The 21,779-nt window shown below is 39.5% G+C and overlaps 1 protein-coding gene across 1 annotated transcript; it reads right to left on the bottom strand.

Moving 5' to 3' along the window:
* Positions 1 to 17,652: 17,652 nt before the first annotated feature.
* LOC123230655 (NF-kappa-B-repressing factor-like) lies at positions 17,653 to 20,113 on the bottom strand. The gene is made up of 2 exons (XM_044656795.1): positions 20,004 to 20,113; positions 17,653 to 19,898 (listed from the first exon to the last, which is right to left on the bottom strand). The coding sequence occupies exons 1-2, from the start codon at positions 20,111 to 20,113 to the stop codon at positions 17,657 to 17,659; spliced, it is 2,352 nt and encodes a 783-aa protein (XP_044512730.1). The 3' UTR covers positions 17,653 to 17,656.
* Between the last annotated feature and the right edge of the window lie 1,666 nt (positions 20,114 to 21,779).

The following is a 21,779-nucleotide window of genomic DNA, read 5'->3' as shown; positions in this document are numbered from 1 at the left end:
ATCGCATTTTTCATCATGTCTCTGGGATTGTCTTGGATCCCTGTATTGCTGAGAAAGATTAGGTCATTCATGGTTGTTCATCAAGAAATATAGCTGTCACTATGTTCAGTGTTCTGGATCTGCTCACTTCACTTTGCATCAATTCATGTAAGTCTTTCCAAATCTTTCTGAAATCATCCTGCTTGTCATTTCTTATAGCTTGATAGTATTCCATAATTATCATATGCTACTTGTTTAACCAATCCCTAATTGATGGACAACTCTTCAATTTTCAATTCTTTGCTACCATGAAAAAAGCTGCAGTTTTGGTACAAATGGTTTCTTTTCTCTCTCTCTATCCCTATCTCTCCCCCCCCCCCAATCTGATATAGTTCTAGTAATGGTATTATTGCTGGACCCAAAGGGTACGCACAATTTTAGAGTCCTTTGAGCATAATTCCAAATTGCTCTCTGGAATGGTTGGATTAGATTGCAACTCCACCAACTGGGCATCAGTGTCCCAATTTTTCCATATTCCCTCCAACACATTGTTTTCCTATCCTAATAACCTCTCTGATAGGTGTGAGATGGTGCCTCAGAGTTGTTTTCATTTGCATTTCTCTAACCAGGAGCGATTTAGATGTGTACCATAACAGAAATATGACATGATGATCAGCTGTGAAGGACTAAGCCATTATCCACAAAGAGAACGACAAGGGACTGACAATGAAAATGCTATCACTGTCCACAGGCAAAGAAGGAACTGTTGGAGTCTGCACAGATCAAAGCATGCCATCTTCTACTAGACTTCCTTCATGATATTTCTATGGGATGTGTGATATGTGTCTTCTCTCATGACATAAGCAACATGGAAATATGCACTACATGATAGTATGGGTTTAACTGGACTCCTCACCACCTGCAGAAGAGGGGAAGGGAAAGAGGAAGAAAATCTGAATTCTAACATTTCAAAAAAAATTGTCAAAAATTGTTTCTACATGTAACTTAAAAAATATTGGAGGGGGCAGCTGGGCAGCTCAGTGCATTGAGAGTCAGGCCTAGAGACGGGAGGTCCTAGGTTCAAATTCGACCTCAGACACTTCCCAGCTGTGTGACCCTGGGCAAGTCACTTGACCCCCATTGCCCACCCTTACCACTCTTCCACCAAGGAGCCAATACACAGAAGTTAAGGATTTAAAAAAATATTGGGAGGGGTAAGAATGATTTAGAGCATTTTTTCACATGATTAAAGATGACTGATCTCATCTGAAAACTGCCTGTTCATATCCTTTGACCATTTATCAATTGAAAAAGGACTTCTTTTTATGTTTGACTGAGCTCTCTATGTATTTGAGAATCAGTAGGAGAGATACCTAATTACAAAAGAAAAAAAGAAACAGATAACTTAGATTACATAAAATGAGAAGCTTCTGACCAGAAGAAATATGAATGCATCTGGGAAAGAAGGAAAGTAGTTCAATAGGAAAAAAAATCTTCATATCAAATTTCTTTAATAAGAAGTTAGTATCCAATACTTATAAACAATAAGTAAATGTGTGCATTTGTGTGTGTTTAAGAGAGAAATAGTCAAAAGATAAGAGCAAGAAGTTCTGAAAAGAAGAAAATTTCAAAATATTCACAACCTAATGAAAGAATGCTCTAAAACACTGATAATAAGAGAAATGCAAATCAAAACATTCCTGAGGTTTTACTCCACACCCTGAAAGCTGGCAAAGGTGATTGGAGTTGAAATGGTTCTGGGGCAATAGGGGCATCCTACATGGTCAATAGAAATGTGAAATAGTACAACCATTTTGGAGGGATTTGGAATTATGCAAATTAAGTGACTAGATGTGCTTCATCCAAGACTTCAACCAAGAGGCTTCCTTACTGGGCTTTTACTCCAAGGAAGACGATGACAAAGAAAGTCTCCACGTATACCAAAACATTTATAGCAGCACTTTTTGTGACAATAAAGATTTGAAAATGAATAGATGTCCATCAATTGGGGCAGCTGGGTAGCTCAATGGATTGAGAGCCAGGCCTAGAGACGGGAGGTCCTAGGTTCAAATCTGACCTCAGACACTTCCCAGCTGTGTGACCCTGGGCAAGTCACTTGACCCCCATTGCCTACCTACCCTTACCAATCTTCCACCTATAAGTCAATACAGAAGAAGTTAAGGGTTTAAAATTAAAAAAAAAAAAGGGGGGGGGGCATTAAGACATATTTTTTAAAACCAACAAAAAGACAAAAACAAAAAAAAACTTTACATTTAGGTGTGGCAAATGAGCAGAAGTTTTACAAGTTTTTCAACATTGGTCTTCTTCATTTCCAAGGAGAGAGAAAATCTCATGAAACCAAATAACCTACAATTTTTCACATTTTAAATAGGTAGGGTTTTTTTTTTTATTTTCAAGTAACATATTTTAAAATTAATTAATCTGTCCATCCTATCATCCCCCTACTTTGGGACAAAAATTTTTTTAAAAAGAGAAAAATCAAGTCCTCAAATATAGCTGTATATTCAGCAAAACAAATCCCCACATTAACCATATTCAAAAACCTGTTTCTTTCTGCAATTTAAGTTCATCATCTTTCTGTTAGGAAGTGAGTGGTATGTTTCATCTTCATTCTTTTTGGACTCATTATTTATCATTACATTAATCAGAGCTCTAAAGTCCTTGAAAGTCATTTTTCTCTGTTATTCTATACATGGGTCTCCTACTTCTGCTTATGTTGCTCTATGTCAGTTTATAAAAATTCTCCTAGCTTCATCTCCATTTCATAATTTTTATGATATAATAATATTCCATTACATTTACACACTGCCATTTGTTTTAACCATTCCTCAACAGAGGATTTCCTCTTGACTTCCAAAATTTGGCTCCCTCAAAAGGAGCTGCTAAAACTATTTGATTACATAAAGCTCCTTCTCCTCTTCCTTTAGGTGTTTAGGCCTAGTAACAATAAAGAGCACAGAAAGTTGGTGACGTTATTGGCAGAGCTCCAAACTGCTATCCAGGATAGCAGGACCAATTCACAGCCCCGCCAATAGTGGATGTACTCAGGGCACCCGTTTTCCCATAGGCACACTGTGGAACCCCTCCAACGGTGGTCATTTTCTTCTTTTGTCATCTTTGCTAATCTAGTAGGTAATTTTGATATTTTCTTCTTGTCTTTTTGGCTTACATATGTAGAATAAAGAATGTTAGATTTAAAATGTGATGGACCTCTTTTTTGGTCCTGGCTCAGCTACGAACTTGTGAACCTAAGTGATTCTTCTGTTTTCTTTCAGTCTTATTTTCTTCCTCTGTCAAGTGAGAATATTACTCGTATGCTATACTTCAAAACATGATTAGAGGAGTAAGTAAACATTGAATATAAAATGCTTTGTTTACCAGGAGACGTAAATATGTTTGAGCTACAGCTGTATGCTGGGCGTATACAGGCCCTGCTAAGAATCAAGTTGGCCTATTTAGGCCTGCTCCTTGCCCTCAGCCATTGAAGTGGTCTAGGAAGACGAGGCCTAAACTCTGATTCTCTCGTCCGGCCCCAGACACGGACATTCTCCAAGAGCCGGACGCCTCTTGCCTATTCTCGGCTAGAGGCCCTAACCGGACCAGAGCTCGGCGTTCTCGGGAGCCACAGAGCTGTATAAACGCCCTCAGAGACCACCCCACGAGAAACAGAAAATCGTCCTCTATCCATTAAATCAGAGCCCGGAGCTGGCACACAAACTCCTGGAGTTGGAGGAATCAAAAAACAACATGAGTTTTGTGAAGGATAAATGTTGACAAAAGCTTCTGGTAATCAGATAATGTAACATTCCTGACTAGAGGAGGAACAAGAGCTCACACTAACTCCCTAGAGAAGATGGAGAAGTTTCCTCCAGCCCAGGACCAGGGAGCAGCAGGTGCAGTTGTCATAGCTACCAGAGCAGCCAGAGGTGTTCTTGGAAATATAACTGGCGCGGGGGAGGGCAGCTGTGGGGCATCGGAACGCATGCATTTCGTGGCTCATTCTTGACTAGGGAGGACAGACTAAGGTGGAAAATTTAGGTTTACCACCATATCAAAACGACATCTCATGTGCTACCAGCAACGGCTCTCCCTTTTTTGATCTATCTCGGTATGATGGCAGAAATTTTAGCTTGCTGTCTGAACAAAAATGTTCCCAAATTGCTTTAGGCAGGTTCAACTACTATAAGTTCAAATATTTTTCCTTTCAATGTAAGGAGATAAAGATTCAAACCTTGAAAAAAAATCTATCAGAGTAGGTTGGTTTATCTTATATTCCCAATTTCTTTTCTTTCTTCTTTCTTTTTCTGCCAAAAGTGAAAGGAAATGGAATGAGAGAAAGGGATAATATTCTTTTCCTTTTTTTTTCAAAGCTTTGATAGCTAATACTATGGAATTAGGTCTTGATCAGTGATACTTGTAAAACCCAGTGGCACTGTGTGTCAGCTAAGGGGGGCTGGAGGGATTTGGGGGAGAGGGAAAGAACCTGAAATATGTAACGATGGGAAAATATTCAAAATAAAAACTTAGAAATAAAAAAAAAGCTTTGATAGCCAATTTTTTGGATGGTCTTTAGAAACAGGAAACTCATCTCTATATAATTGCACCAATCATATAATCTATATCTTTATTATGATCCCAGGCTAACACAGAACCCCATATACTACAGCTGATGCTCTTCATTTCATACATTTTCCAGCTTCCAGGATCAGGTTTCTGTGATCAACAGAATACATGCCTGGACAGCCTCGGATACTATATGTGCTGCTTGTTTCATTATTCCCAACACAGCATGTAGAAGAATCACAGAATTTCCTAGGTAGAAGAGACTTCGGCAGATATCTAGTCCAATCCATATCTCCAAAAGTATGCCTATCTCAATACACCTGACAAGGGGTCAGCTAGCTTCCGCCTGAATTTCTCCAATAAGGAGAAACTATTTCCTGAAGGAACCTGTTCCATTTTTAAACATCAGTTGTTAAGAGTTAAATACAAGGGGGCAGCTGGGTAGCACAGTGGATTGAGAGGCAGGCCCAGAGACAGGAGGTCCGGGGTTCAAATTTGACCTCAGACACTTCCCAGCTGTGTGACCCTGGACAAGTCACTTAATCCCCATTGCCTAGCCCTTGCCTCTCTTCTGCCTTAGACAGAAAGTAAGGGTTTAAAAGAAAAGAGTTAACTACAATGCCTATTAGTAATGGTTAGAGAAAATGAGGGGTTTTTAAGGATAGTGGAGTCATAGGTATGTTTGTGAGCAGCAGGAAAGCCTAAGAAGATATTAAGATTAGTGAGACAGTGAGAATAATAAAAAGAACTTGTTTTCTTTCCTTTTCAAAAAGGATATTTGGGTGACATCTTGAATTGTGTTATGATTTGGCATAAGTAAGGCAGAGATACACAGTCATCAGCCTCATTCTCTCTTCCAGAGTGATCCATGTCCAATAGCAAGACAAAAATTAGATTTTTTTTTTTTTTAGCTATGGCCTGGGATGCAAGTGGATGACTTTGGTGTTTTCAATGTCTGACTCAACTCTAAGGGCTCCATAGCACCTCCTTCAGTTGCCTTCATGGCTGATGGAACAAACTGTTCTCGTGTACCCATTTCACTGCGGAGTCTTCACAAGTGTGGGGTAGACACTTTCCTAACTCACTGATGGGCTTGAGGTCTGTCAGACACCCTCAACTTGGTTTAGACCATCTGTCAAGATGGTTTACCGGGGTGTGGCTCCTGGGCATGCTATAATTTCTTGGAGCCACAAGTAAGAGTTGGGTGAAAAGTGGATACCAGAGATGGATGAGCATCCTGAAAAGTCAAGCCTTCACAACAGAGGGGCTAGTCCCCTGGTAACTTACTATAAACTTTAAAAGTAAGCTTTTCTTAATAGAGATTGTTTCATGTATAATCTCTTTCTTCAGTTCTTTAATGCATATAGACATACTTGGTAGTTATTGAGTTCATAAATTTTTTAATATTATGTTCTAAAATTTCCCTGGAATCAAAGTCAAGTTCACTACTCTATCGTTTGCAAGCTAGTCTCTTAATAGAAAATTGGCTTTTCTACTGTCCTATATAAAATGTGCTTTTTCTACATGCTTTCAAATATCATTAACAGTGTCTAAGCAATAAAATCTCTTGGGGTTTTTTTTTCAGTATCTCAAGATGTAGCATATCTAGGGAATGAGACTGAATTCATTAAAGACAGATACTTCTTATCTTTTTTTAAAATTGGTATCCATTCCCAAGTTCTGTAGTTTTTGTTCTACCCTTTCCATTCCACTATGCCCAAAAGGCTTTAAAAAGACTGCCTGCCCTTTGATCCAGCCATACCACTGCTGAGTTTATACCCCAAAGAGATAATAAGGAAAAAGACTTGTACAAAAATATTCATAGCCATGCTCTTTGTGGTGGCAAAAAATTAGAAAATGAAGGGATGGCCTTTGATTGGAAAATGGCTGAACAAATTGTGTATCTGTTGGTGATGGAATACTATTGTGTTGAAAGGAATAATGAACTGGAGGAATTCCATGTAAACTGGAACAACCTCCAGGAACTGATGCAGAGTGAATGGAACAGAACCAGGAGAACATTGTACACAGAGACTGATACACTGTGGCACAATCAAATGTAATGGACTTCTCTACTGGCAACAACGCAATGACCCAGGACAATCATGAGGGTCTTATGAGAAAGAAAACTATTCACATCCAGAGAAAAGAACTGTGGGAGCAGAAAGGCAGAAGAAAAACAACAGCTTGATCACATGGGTCGATGGGGATATGGTTGGGGGTGTAGACTCTAAACAATCACCCTAGTGCAAATATTAATAATATGGAAATAGGTCTTGATCGATGACACATGTAAAACCTAATGGAATTGCTCATTGGCTACAGGAGGGAGTGGGAGGAGGAGAAGGAAAGAACATGAATCATGTAACCATGGAAAAATATCCTAAATCAATTAATTAAATACAAAATTCCAAATCTATCATTTCCATTCCAACAGGCATTCTCCTTTTTTTTAATAACATTTATTAATATTCATTTTTAACATGGTTACATGATTCATGCTTCACCTTTCCCCTTCAACCCCCCCCCCCCCCCGCACCCTCCCACCCATGGCCGATGCGCATTTCCACTAGTTTTGTCATGTGTCCTTGATCAAGACCAATTTCCAAATTGTTGGTAGTTGCATTGGTGTGGTAGTTTCGAGTCCACATCCCCAATCATGTCCACCCCGACCCATGCATTCAAGCAGTTGTTTTTCTTATATGTTTCCTCTCCTGCAGTCCTTCCTCTGAATGTGGGTAGCTTTCTTTACCATAAATCCCTCAGAATTGTCCTGGGTCATTGTATTGCTGCTGGTACAGAGGTCCATTACATTCAATTTTACCACAGTATATCAGTCTCTGTGTATAGAGTTCTTCTGGCTCTGCTCCTTTCGCTCTGCATCGCATTCTCCTTTTGTAGAAGGAAATTATCACTAAGTCAAACAGCTTTTCATTATTGTTTTTAGCACACTCACAAAACACCCAAGTTTTCCTACTAGTTCCTTTCTTAGATTTGTTTCCTGTGAACTTCTGAGCATCTCAACTGTTCTTCTTCTTCCTAATTTGTAGCTATTCCCTATATTATCTAGTTTGGCACATATAAATAAGTAATTTCTCCCTCTTCCTTCCTTCTAAAAGACCTTTTGAAAGCACTTGCAAGACACCAAGTAAATATATAATTATGTATGTATAACACATTTTTGCATATATCTATATGTATATACATATGTGTTTTGCCTCCCTTCATTAGGTACATATCATCCCTGGGGCAAGTAACTATCATATTTCTATTTCAAGATATTGTCCAGATATCCTATTCACTCACTACTGTAAGGATGGGATTTTGTACAAAGGAAATGGAATCAAAGAAGGAGAAGGCAGTTGCTGGAAGTTGCTGACAGTTGAGACCAGCAGAGGATTCTGGTAACTTCTCCCAGGAGGAGAGAAGAAGAGGGTCCTCCAGCTGAGGGCTGGGAGGAGTGAGGAGGTGGACAACCCAGCTCTGATCTTGTCTGGAGGGCTTCCTGAAGACCTTTCTTTTGGAAATTGAAACCCTGGTTCCCTGATCACAGCCATTACAACACTACTCATCCTTCAAGATTACAACCAGCTAAGATTTTGGATTCCATTGGGAGCAATCTCTTAGTCTCCCTCACCCATTGCCCAACCTTGCTGAGAAGCCCCTTTTCAGTCAAAGTTTACAATTATAGGAAAGGATAGAAATAGAAATAGAAGGGGAAAGAGGGGGAGAAGCTTAGGAGTTGGAACCACAGGGGTTCTTACCTAAGATGGATCCCATAGGAATAGTGAAAAAGGCACCCCAAAATCTCTCTTCCCTTCACCCCTTTCCTCAATCCCTGATTTGTGAATAATAAAAGCCATTTAACAGTCAGATAGCATTCCAGTGTGTCTGAGAGACAACAAGGAAGAGGGGAACCACAGCTTGGTCTGGCTGCCTCCATTTTAAAGCCAGACCACCCACTGTAAAATTAACCAACCTGGGAGAGGTTTGAGTAAATCCTGTCTTTATTCAGGATTGGATTGGGGTACCACATACCTCCTCTTGTAGGGAAGCCTTGTCCCCAACTCTTGAGGGGTGGCACAACCATCTAGGTCACCCAGTTTCAGGGTGACACCCCCTTAAAGTCTCTCAGTGTGTATTCAGCCCCAAGGGAGTGCTGGAGGAGAGAGTCACCACATATACCCTCTCTCTCTCTCCCTTCTACCAACATCCATCTTTGGCTTTTATTGTTACACTATCCAGTTATTTGCTTCCCAAATCAGCTTTTCTTCTATAACTTGCCTTGAATGGCTAACAATGAAGAAATACCACCTAGTCTTCAGGTTCATCTCTAAATCTTCATAATCTTTTGGCAGGACTTATAGGTTCCTTCAGGCGGTATCTTTTGAGCCCACACAAATCTCCAAAGAAGATAGCAGTTCTATGTTTTGACAAGCCTTGGGAGGTGCTAGGTTCCATCTTGGATAAATGCCCAGCAAAGATAATGCCAATCCAAACAGGGAATCACCAATCACCACTATTCTCTTCTAATCCTACTAAGTGATCTCTCAACTGACAGTATTAGTGGAGGTACTTTATCATTCTGTAGAGGTTAAGCAGTTACTCTCTCCTCAAAAGCATCTCACTTCTTCCTCTTCAGGATGAGATTCAAGTTTATTTTTAAGCTCTAATTCTAAAGGTCTTTTCCTTTAAACTCCATTTATAAAGTTTCTTCTTTCCTTCCTTTTATGTAAAATTTCCTTCCTTTTATGTAAAATTCTCCAGGTTTCCTCTTGGTCATTTAAGATCCTCACTCTATCTCCTTCCCCTCAAACTTTTGCATTAAAGGATAATTTTCAGAGGGCTTTGAAAAAAATATTCTCTGAAAACTTGTTATGTAGACAAGTATTCCTTAAGGATGAAGATCTCCCTACCTAAATAAAACTGGTCTTCCTCTCACTGTCTTCTAAACTACTCATTTGCTACTCACTTCCTAAGTACCTCATTAATATTTTTATACCCCCTTATCACTTCTTATCATACACAACCAATTTCTTATTAATTTCTTGTTTCTTTTCTTTTATAAATCAATTTGTTTTACTTACCATGCCAAACTACTTTATTCTTCTTAAATCTACTTCCTCAGGTCCTTTTATTCTTCTAAATCCCTTGTGCAGATGAAGTCCTCCTTTTTAAAACTGTTTAATTGCGGCTTTATTTTGCTCAGTATTTCTCAAATTTTAATCTGGTTTGGATTCATGTGAGAGTGCTGTGGGTTGCATGTTCTCTTTCACCTTTTCCTCATATTTTCCCAAATTTCTCTTCCAAAACCTTAATTTCTTGTTTTTATAATACAAATTTTACAAATACAAATCTAAATCCCCTTAAATTACCTTCATAATTTCCTTCTTTCTTATTAGCTCAAGTCTTTCTCCTTCTCTACTCCTTTCTCCCACAGCATTTTCTCCTTAGGAAAAGGGGAATGGAAAAGAAATACTCTTCTGTCATCATCATCACTTCCAGGCATCACTTATCCTCTTATTCCTTTTAAGCATGATGCCATCATTCTATGCCCAAAGATTCAGATTTTTTTTGCAGTCATTTACTGGCCTCCAGATCACTCTTCTTCCTTTCTAAAAAGGTTGACTAACTGGCTCACTGGCTCAGTCTCTTTCCAATTAAACCTCTACCCTCCTACTTGAAAATTTCAACGTACATGTAGAAAAACTCGCAAATACCTTGGTCTCCCAATTTGTCAACTTCTCAAGTTTCTGGGATCTATAGTTTCACTCTACCTCACAAGGATGGTCATATCTATATGTCATCATCACTCATAATTTTGTAATCTCAATGCTTTTGAACTCTGAAGTTATCTCTGATCACAATCTCCTCCTCTTTCATTTCTCTTTGCCAACATTAAAGAACTATGTAAATACTAGTTATATTTTTATTATTCTTTCCTTCTATCTCATTGCAACCTTTGGTACCTTCTCCCTTTCCTGTTTTCCCGGTCAATTACTCCTCCCCTCTGGCCTCACTTTTAGCTCTCCAGTCTTGACCATAGGATTGACTACTTCAACCAAATGCTATATTCTTAGTTCAAATTTGTCTCCTTATCCTGTTATCCTTTATTCCTTGCCAAATCTATACTCTATTCATTTTCTATACTCTTACTCAAATGCTGCTGAATCCCTGCTAGAGAAGTTCATACAAATCTGTTTACTTGGTTCATTATAAATACACATTTTCTTACCTCAGCTAGGACCCTCACTGTTATTTAGCAATGCCATTCTGAATTACCCTCTTTGAAAATGAAGGACAAATAATTGCAATGTTTTCATTCTCTCCTAATTAACTATATATCATATTATCTGAAACACATACTTTGATTCTTCTCTTGAGACACCTATACCACTAGTCTGTCTCTCTCTTGGTAGAGGACGTTATCTCCTACATTTCAGAGAAAATAAATACCACAGAGTATGAGCTCTCATCTTTTACTCTCCAACTCAAAACTCTAACTTGTCTCCCATTAATTCCTTTGTTCTATTTTCTGATGAACAAAGTAGCCTTTTTTCTTGGCCAAGGATAATTCTTCCATTTGTGTCCAAATTCTCCAAGAAAGGTTCTTAACCAAGGAACCATTAACTTTTCTTTAAAAATATATTGATAAATATATTTCAGTATAAATGGTTTCCTTGGTAATCCTATGAATTTTACTTTATGGATTTAAAAACATTATTCTGAGAAGAGATCCATAGACTTTATCTGACTGCAAAAAAAGAGTCAATAATACAAAAAAGGTTGAGAGCTCCTATTTTAGGAATTTGCCTACTCAATTATTCTCTAACTTTCTCTCACCTTCAGCCTCTCAACTACTTTTTTATCCACAAATAGGACTCCTCAAAAACAACAAATCTGAGGGGCAGCTGGGTAGCTCAGTGGATTGAGAGCCAGGCCTAGAGACAGGAGGTCCTAGGTTCAAATCCGGCCTCAGACACTTCCCAGCTGTGTGACCCTGGGCAAGTCACTTGACCCCCATTGCCTACCCTTACCAATCTTCCACCTATAAGTCAATACACAAAAAAGTTAAGGGTTTAAAATTAAAAACAAAAAAAAAATCTTCACTTGACTCTTGCAATTTAAAGCTATAATCAGATCTCTTGTCAAACATCTAGAAAGCACATTTATTGCCTCTAATTTTTACTTTATTTTACTAATTTTTTACTAATTTTAAACTTTTTTTACGAATTTTACTAATAATTACTCCTCAATCCTTTCAATCCAACTTGCACTTCCACTACTAGACTGGCACTATGTTTTCCAAAGTGCATTATTCTCCAAAATGCTTCTTTAACAAGTCTTTTTTTTCAGTTCTCATTTTCTTTGACTTCTCTGTAATTTGGGATATTATCAACCACTCTCTCCTTTTTGGATATTCTCTCCTCCCTTAGATTTATGATATTCCTTTCTTTTGGTTCTACTCCCACCTGTCTGTCTCCTTAAGAGCTAAGAGTTTATAATCTATTTCCTATGTCCCTAACTTGTACATATTTGAACAAGGGTCTGCTAGTGTCCTCTCTGTATAGTGATCTCTTGGTGATCTCATTAGCTTCCATGGATTCAATCTTCATCAAATTTATATATCTAGCTATTGAACTCCAGCCCTCTGTTGCCAACTTCCTACTAGACATATCAACCCAGAGATCCCATTTCCATCTCAAGTTCAAAACAGACACTTACTTTCTGAGGAGGTGACCGCTATGCTTTTGGTAATCCTTGATTTCTCTCTCCTTCATCCCCACAATTAAACACAAACCTTGTTAATGACATTTCTGACATCTGGCCCCTGACCCCTTCTCTCTATTCGCGCAATCACCATCATCATTCAAGTGGTTGCTGTTTCTCACTCAGACTATTGCAGTTGATCCCTATTTCATCTACCCGCTTCTAATCTCTCTCCATTTCCCAATATGTCATTCACAAGGCTTCTAAATTAACATCCTAAAACCAAAGCCTGACCACCACACTTTTCTCCTCAGAAATCTTAAGTATTGCTTCTCGGTTGAAATACAAACTTCGTAAAAGTTAGCACTGAAATTCCTCCACAATGTAGCTCTCACCAATTCCTACAAAATCCATATTACTGTCCTTTCGCATTCTACGTTCTAGCCTAAAAGGCTGTCTAGCAATTCCATAAACTCCACATCTCATCTCCTGTTCAGCAGCTCTGCATACACAGCTCTCTCTCAATCGTGTTCCCTTCTCATTTCCATCTCTGAGACTCCCCAGCTTCCTTTCCTGCTTACCTCCTCTTCCAAAGTCTTCCTGGTTCCACTGTGAAGTGATCTCTCAACTTCACTGAGTTACGGTGCATTTATTGTTCTGTATATACCTCCCAAAAATGTTAAGTTCTCTGAGAGCGAGAACTGCTTCATTTTTGCCTTGTACCCAACAAGTACCCAACAAGGTTACACATCGAAGGCTTTTGTTAAGTATTTGTTGAATTGAGTAAAGCTTACAGAGTTCTTGATTAGTTTTCATAAACAATCTAAGCCGAGTATAATCTAGGAAGAGTATTATCAATTTAGATAAAACTGGCAGAGCACCTATATGAAAGCAAAGCACTGTGTCCTCTTTTCTAGGTTTTTTATTTTATCCTCGATGCTCTACTCATTAACTCGGAGACTGGGTACTAGTAATGACGCCTATTAGACAGGCACACAGAGGGCTAAAAGAGTTGAATATATGTTCATTGTTAACCTCGGGGGAAGACTGGAATTGTTGTTCAGGGCTTGAGGCCGGCCTTAGCTCCATATAATACATGTTTTTAGACTTGTACATCTGACATTCTCAGTAGGAAGCAGCAAATGAATGTCCAAATGCCTACTTGCACAACTATATGGGAGCTGTTGACTGAGCACCAGCGGGAAGAAGGCAATTGGTTAGGCCTGAATGGTATAGTAGCCATGTGACCAGATTAAGGTTTTTTAAAAAGTGTTCTTTTAAAACTTCAAGGGGGCTGGATAGCAAAATCCAGTGGGCTATATGTTGGGCAAGTCACATTATTATCTGGAAAGAGAGAAAGCAATTCTTTTGGAAGGTGGGTTTAAAGTTCAATGATTTTGTGGGGGAGGTCAGAAGCAAATAAAAAGAATTAATGCATAGTATTTTACTTAATTTTTTAAAATCTTATTTAACACCTTGTATGTACACCAAGAAGCTAAAAAGGCATTTAAAAAGTACACATTATAATCTACTTAAGGATCAGAAAGTGGTCAGTCTCTTGGTTATCTTAAATACACATACTGAGGATACTGTACCCCAATCTGGAATCAATAACCTAAAGGGATGTCTACATCCTTTTTAAAGAAATTCAAAGGGGCAACTGGGTGGCTCAGTGGATGGAGAGCCAGGCATAGAGATGGGAGGTCCTGGGTTCAAATCCGGCCTCAGACACTTCCTAGTGGTGTGACCCTGGGCAAGTCATTTCACTCCCATTGTCTACCCTTACCACTCTTCTGCCTTGGAGCCAATACACAGTATTGATTCTAAGATGGAAGGTGAGAGTTTAAAAAAAAAAAGGAAGAAAGAAATTCAAATGAAAGTCAAAAAATTAAGAAGGATGAAGGGAAAGTTAAAGGCTCTGGATTTAACTCTCAGAGAAGGTTAAAGCTGGCCCTGCAAAGCTTACACTGATATGCCTATACTGAGGCAGCTAGTGGGGCAGTGGATAGAGTACTGGGCTTAGAATCAGGAAAACCCAAGTTAAAATCTGACCTCATATACCTACTAGCTATGTAAAAGGAAGGAAGAGTATTTATTTATATAGTGCCTACAGTGGGCCAGTCAGGCACTGCTAACTGCTTTATAAATATATCTTGACAACAACCATGGCAGGTAGGTGGTTATTATACCAATTTTACAGCTGAGGAAACTGAGACATATAGAGTGCAAGTGATTTGTCCAGGGTTGAACAAGCTAATAACTGCTAGTTTGCAACATAGGTCTTCTGGCTGCAGGCCCAGTGTTCTATCTACTTCACCACCTCACTGTCTATGTGACCCTGGGCAAGCCGCTTAACCTGATTGCCTCAGTTCCTCAACTATAAAATGGCACCAACTCAAAGAAGGGTTGTTTTGTAAAAACTGCTCACTTGCCCGGCACATAATAGATCCTTTATAAATTTTTTATTTCTTTATATTGGCTACTGTCAAGATCTTTGACTCCTAGCTACCTCTCTCTTCTTGTAGAATTTTTGATCTTATTTGTTTGGGAAGAAAAGTTTTACTTTGAGAATTTCTTCTCCAACATTAGCCCAAAGAAAATAGAAAAGCCAAATTGCAAATGTCTTTAGACCTTTTCCTTTTTAAAAACAAAAGTCCCTGAAGAAATTTGGCCCTCATTAATATCCACTTAGGCAATGGCTAATGCTCTCTACCCGGGCCCCCAACTCTCCTTTCTTCCCCTCATAATCATCTCTCATGCTATTATCAACTTGATATCCCTTATGTGAGACTATAACCAGGGCAGTGAACTGTTTAAAAATCAAAACAAAACCCTCTTTAATAGCTCCCTCTTGCCTACTTTTAGAAAGTTCAAGTTCTTCAGCCTGGCAATCAAGCCTACCCAATCCACAGGATCCACTCCCCAAAAATGTTTTGCAAGAGCAGCCTCTCCTTTTGACTATATCACTATGTCTCAATTGTGTTTGTTAAATTCAGCTGACAGAATCTATTTTTTATGTGACACGTGGAACAATAGGGGAATTTAAGTATGAGCAGGACCTCAATAGATATCAGAAAAAGAAATATTGATCCTAAAGGGTTATTAGATTATTATTACCACCATTATCTTGAACTCGGTGAAATTTGAGAAATTTGTCTTAGTCTAAGCACAAGCAAAGTGACTTTATGAAGCACAGTTGCCACTCTGAGTGACTCTGGGACCTTTAAAAGGTTTGAGTTTATTCCAGGAGCTCAGCCCTTTGAAAGAAACTGAAAGGCAGCAATATAGATCTTAGCAACAATAAAATAAAAAACCTCAGAAGTGTCAGTACCTCCATGTTGAAAACTAAAGTGCTGGTATATTAATTACTAGAAAGAATTGCTAAGGGTCCCTTTTAACTCTTAAATTCTTGAAGTGTCAGCCCAGTTAGATTTCTTTTTTTAATCCTTATTTTCCGTTTTAGATCACTACTATTTATCAGTTCCAAGGCTGAAGACTGGTAAGGGCTAGACAAAAGGGGTTCAGTGACTTGCCCACAGTCACACAGCTAGTGTCTGAGGCCACATTTGAACCAAGGTCCTCCTGTCCCGAGGTCTGTCCCTCTATCCACTGAGCCACCTAGCTGCCTCTCCAATAAATTTCTAAAACCAGAAGTGATGTTAAAACCTTGGCTCAACCTCTTGCCTGTGCAGGAATCCCTTTTATATATGAGAGATATTTATTACAATTTCTGTTTAAATATTTTCCATGGTATAGATCTCACAACTTCCCAAAGCAGTATATCCTATTTTGAGATGGTTCTCAGTATCAGTTTCCTCACATAGAATCAAATTATGCCTCCCTCAAACTGCTACCTACTGGTTCTTCTGTCCCCTGAAAAAGTCAGTCAACTTAATTTTTTCTTCTGGATACCCTTTCAATAGGGCTATTAATTTAAGACTCCCCATCCCCCCCCATAAGGAATTTGAAGTTTCCTCTGAAACTTAGAAACCACTTCAAAGCCACCCTAGAAAGCCCTTGATTTCTTTGCATTTTAAGTATGTACAATTTGGAATTAAATGCAAAACTAACAATGTGAACTGTGGAGTTATTATCTCCTTTATCCTGGACAGTGTATTTGTATTAACAATGATCACATTATATTAGTCTGATGTCATGAAAGGAGTTTAAAGTTAATATATATAATTTATGTGTATTTTGAAAAGTATTAAAATATTTGCATGTGATGAACAATTTCGTGACTTCAGAGAGGAAATGAGAATTGCTATTTTGCTGCCCAGTAAAGCACTGCAAACCATTTTTTTTATCTCTGCCCTCTTTTATTCAAAAGAGCACTTGTTTCATTAATATTGGTTTTACATTCCAGAAACATATTACTTCAGAAATACATGAAAAATAAAAGTTGTTAATATGGTACAAAATTCATCTTTAACATTTAATAAGCTTTTTGAGGGATGAGTCAACTGTCCTTTGAAACAAAGCACCAAGAATAAGTGTCTTCAGCACTATACAAAGCTGTGACACAATTGTGGTTGCCTTGGATGTCCCACACATCCAAACACTCAAAAGTTACAATGGAAAAATGCTATGACATTCTCTAAGGTGACAAATACAAGTAATTTCAGCTTGCTTTTAACAGTTTGATTTCAAGAATTTTAAAAGTTCTTCCAAGGTCTTCATCAGTCAGTCTAATCACACATAACTGTCAAGGCCCAAAGACCTTAACTTATTTGGAATCCAAGTGGACTTAACATACAATAACTCACTCCCATTATCCTGGAAAGCATATGGTAGCAATTATAATCTCAAACACTAAAATGACTTTAAGAAAGTATTATATTGTTTATCTGGTAAGGACTTTTTATACACACATTATAGACAATTTACTCTAACATTCTAGAATAACTAGTTTCACACAAATTAAGAGATAAAATACAAAATGACATGGCATTTTGGGGAATTCCAGAACTCAGATTTACTTTTATTGCAGTTAATAACCAGCTTTCTATATCTGTCAAAATTCCTTTGCTTTTGGAAAAAAAAAAGCAAATTTCTTTTCCATTGGCAAGATGGGAACCACATTTTAAATGGCAACAATTCCTAACTTTGGGACATATGTTTTTCTATTACAAATTATTAACATCTGAAAGAACTAGTAATATATCAAGACACAATAACAGCATTATTTTGTCTTCAGGATTATGCTAGTACAATTAAATGGAGCTCTTTAGGTTCCAGTTTCTCCTAAGGAAGCATTTCATGAAATGAGCAAAGGAAAACATTTTAAAATGAGTATCTCCTGCAACCAGAAAATGCAGCATTTCTTTTTTTAATTAACATAAAAAAATCTGTCTAAGCATTCACACAGCAAACATTTTTGGCCTCAATCTCCTTGAGGCATATGAAAGTCATAATGTCCAACTTGGCCTTCTTTTTTCCTCTGATCTAGCAAGTCTTCTTTACGTTTTTTCCTACCAACCACCAAATATCTATCATGCCCCATTCCATGAGATTTACTCTTCAGGCCATATTTCTGAGCCATCTGATGTATCTGCTTTCGCTCATCACTGGTAAACTCTGTTGAGAAAACCAAATCTGCGTGGCATTCTGAGTGGGCATAGTTTTTGATGATCTGGTCAATGTATCTCTTGTAAAGTTTATTTGGTTTCTCCACATCAAGCCCAAGACCTTCTCGTTTATGCTGCTCTTTGACTGAAATTGGCTCACAGATGCCCTCACCACATTTCCCTAAACCTCCACCCATCCAGCCCATTTTTCTCAAAAGCTGATTTCCAATATTGTCCTCTTTGATCTCCTGTTGATAACCATCATCTCCTGAGCGGCCCCGAATTTCACTTCTTGTGATCATATCTTCAATGGCACCTCTCTTCAGGTGGTTAAAGGCAGTTGGCCTAGTCTTTTTAAGGATTTTGACAACTTCTTCCACAGTCTCATGCTTGACACCCCTCCTTATCCCAACAGCTTCTGTAATTAACTCTTTCTCCAGCATTACCTTACATTTCCACTGAAGAACTGTTAGCTTTTCAAAAATATACTCAACAGTCATTTTGTTGAACTGAGATGTATCATTTAGTGTGCATACAGGATTTGAGGAATTCCCATAAACTCTTCGGTCCCTTAAATCTTTCCTCCTTCCATAGTCCTTAGTAGAATAGCTTACTGGTTGAACTTGTGTAGCTGCAATGTTGGATTTCATTTTTTGCAGTATATTCAGTGCCTCATCAGCAGCTGCATATTTACTGGTTTTTTTGCTTCCATAACCTTCAGCTAAGCACTGGCCTTCTAAAACCACTTGACAGCGCCATGAATTATTTGGCATGATATCATATTTGTATTCAATTGACATTCTGTTGAAGGAAGCAGACTTATTAAGGATGCCAATAGAATCACTGGCATTTTCTATGAGGACAAAATTATTCCAGCGTTTGGAAAGGGAAAAAGCAGAATTGTAGTTTAATTGCCCAAATTCATTCCTGGTGGAGAGAAAGTCTTCTGGGACCCTCAGGGCTGGAGGAAAATCATAGGAAGATAAGCCAGCTGGAAATACCACTAAGTCATCATGATAAGTGTGTTTGAATTTCCTTTTGACAATTTTAACTTCAACAGGTTTTTGTAAGAGTTTTACAGCCTGCTCTGTAGCTCGATCCCTAGAGGCATTCTTGCTAGCAGCATAACCTGTAGTCAAATAGACACTCTGGCACCTAACTTCACAAGCATAGCCATCAGTCAGGAATTTCTTACTTCTGGGGATATCAGATGGGGAAATTTCTTTTAAAGAAGCGTATATATACTCGGGATTTGTTCTACAGGCATGGAAGCAACGAGATAATATAAAGGTGTAGCTACTTTTCTCAGACCTATGAGACACCTCTTTCCTAGGCATGTTCCTCTGGACAGCTCCAGAAAGTCTTTCAATAAAACTTTGCTTTGTAGCTAGAACTAAGTGTGATAAGGTTTCTGCAGAGGAAGATTCAGCAACTGACTGGGAATATAAGTTATATGTTTCAGGGTCCCCATAACTGGAGAATGTTCTGGTGGTTGTAGGTTTCCTCTCTACAAAAGAAAATCTCGTTTGAGAAAATCGAGTCTTTCCAAATCGGGCACGGAATCTGTCCCGAACGTAACTTTTGAGGCTGTCTACTGGCCATTTGATAGAGTCAACTTGTGGATCTCCCCACTCATTTCTCGAGTCTGTGGGATCTTTCTTTCTCTCCTCTTCCTTACTACTAGCAACAAAATGGACAGGCTCAAACCGAGGTCTCACCAGGAATCTAGGGGCTGCTTTCTTTTTGGGAGGGCTCGGGTCTGCATGTGGAGAGAGGGGCCGCTTCTGCACTTTAGGGGGCTCGGGCACCACCAATTTGAAAGAAGGCATCTCCCCGATATGGATGCCTTCTGCCATCTGGAGGATTTTCTCCATCAACTGTGGGCCATACTTACAGCCCAGGAAGATGTGGTTCGTCCAGGCGGTGGATAGGGACAGCAGCTTTTCGATGGCCCCCGGACCCGTGTAGTTGTGCAGGTGCCGGCAGATGAATTGGCGCCGCAGCCCCCACTGCCGGTCGCTTTCGTGGCTGTAGCGCCATTGAGCCAAAGACTCCTCGAGTTTCTGCTCCGGGTCGGGCTCCGGGTCGGGCTCCGGCTCCGGGTCGGGCTCGGGCTCCGGCTGGAGGTCTGGCAGCGGCGGGGAAGGGGATGGAGGCAGAGGCGGCGGCGGGGAGGGGATTGGCGGCGGCTGCAGCGGCAGCGGCGGAGGCAGCGGCGGAGGCGTTGGCGGAGACAGGAAGTCGTCCCCCAGTAACAGGCGCTCGCCCGCCATCATCGCCTCCTTCTCCGCCCCAGGGAGGAGCTGCACAGGGCCGCCCCCNGAGGCCCCAGCCCTGCACCTAAGGAAATCCACAACCCGGGAGCCTCCTTTCAGACTTCCAAATCACTTTTGCCTTTCTCATGCACATAGACTCCACTGAAAGGGCCCCTTCGAGCCTGTTTCTGGCCGAGCTCTAAGCACCGGGAAACTTTTTGGTGGAGACGAGCTCTAAGCACCGAAGGGCGGCGGAAGGCAGAGGCTGTGCAATGCTAAAGCCCAGGGTTCAAATCCTCACTGTCAGTTCACTACCTGCCTGGCTTTCATCTATAAAGTACGAGGGAGAGGGAGGGAGGAAGACCAGGGGAGTCTGATGTCAGTCTTTAGCAGAAAGGCTAAGAAACAGTTGAACTTGTGTTGCTGCAATGCTGGATTTCATTTTTTAATGCCTCACCATCAGCTACATATTTACTTGTTTTGGGCTTTGCTTCGGGTAGACACTGGCCTTCTAAAACCACAGTGCCATGAATTATTGGCCTGATACCACATTTATATTCAACTGCATTCTGCTGAAGGAGGCAGACTTATTAAAGATACCAGTAGAACCACTTGCATTTCTATGGGGACAAAATTATTCCAGAGTTTGAAAAGGGGAAAAAGCAGAAATGTAGTTTAACTGCCCGAATCCATTTCTGATGGAGAGAAAGTCTCTGAAACTTAGCAGAGTCACAATTTTTGAGTCAAGGGAAAATCAACTCATTTTCAAACGGAGGAAAAATATGCCTGGAAAATACTAAAACCTTTCTTTTGAGAAGGCAGGCTGTTACTAGTCCCATTGGATGACAGGCTTTGCCTGCCTTTGGCAGGCTCTCAATAAGGATTATAGACAGGATTCTATGGACAGGCTGGTCATCAAAAAAGGGAAGGGGGCATGTGTGAGAGTGGGGGGGCAAACATCATTAATATCCCAGAGCTGGAGAAGCACTTTTATTCCAGGCTAAAAGACTATTTCAGAACATCAAACTGTAACTTAGTCCCTACTACTACTAAGTACTATACATTCACAAGACCGTAAGAGTGATCCTATTCTCTCCTTTCAAGGGACCCTTCTCCATTCCACCCAAGGCTTTCTCTAATCTGTTCTTATTATATTCCTCATTCCACAAAAGGGCAGAGATTTTACCAGCAATACTCATTCCTTGATAAATAAGCTAGGTACATGAAAAATCAAATAGGTTTTCACTTCTATTATACTTTTCTAACACCATAAATTGGCATTATTCATAAAAGAAGGGCACAAGGCCCTACTACAACACTCTCAAACTGGCACCAGCAGACAGGCTCAGAAAAGAAAAAGGTCAAACATTATATCCTCAGACTCTTATCTAATGAGATTTGAGGAAGTTGCCATCCCAACTTCTAGGCTGACACATAAAAGGCATCATTAAGGGGGTACTTTAGGTCTAGAGACCACCAAGGTGCCATATAAAGCCCTAACTATTAGCCTTGAGCCACTGTGTTCAAAGAAGACCCCCTGGAAGGAGGAGATGGAAGGAAACATGGGAATGATGCTTTTTCAAGACTTCAGCAACCCAATCAATCAACATGTATTTATTAAGTACAATGTGCCAAGCAGTGCTGGTAGGTATAAAGAATACCAAGAAAAAACGGCTCTGTTAAA

The sequence above is a fragment of the Gracilinanus agilis genome, chromosome 1, assembly GCF_016433145.1.
Source record: "Gracilinanus agilis isolate LMUSP501 chromosome 1, AgileGrace, whole genome shotgun sequence".
Lineage (NCBI taxonomy): Eukaryota > Metazoa > Chordata > Mammalia > Didelphimorphia > Didelphidae > Gracilinanus > Gracilinanus agilis.
Note: the sequence above shows the minus strand (reverse complement) of the source record. Positions and strands in the feature narration are given on the sequence as shown.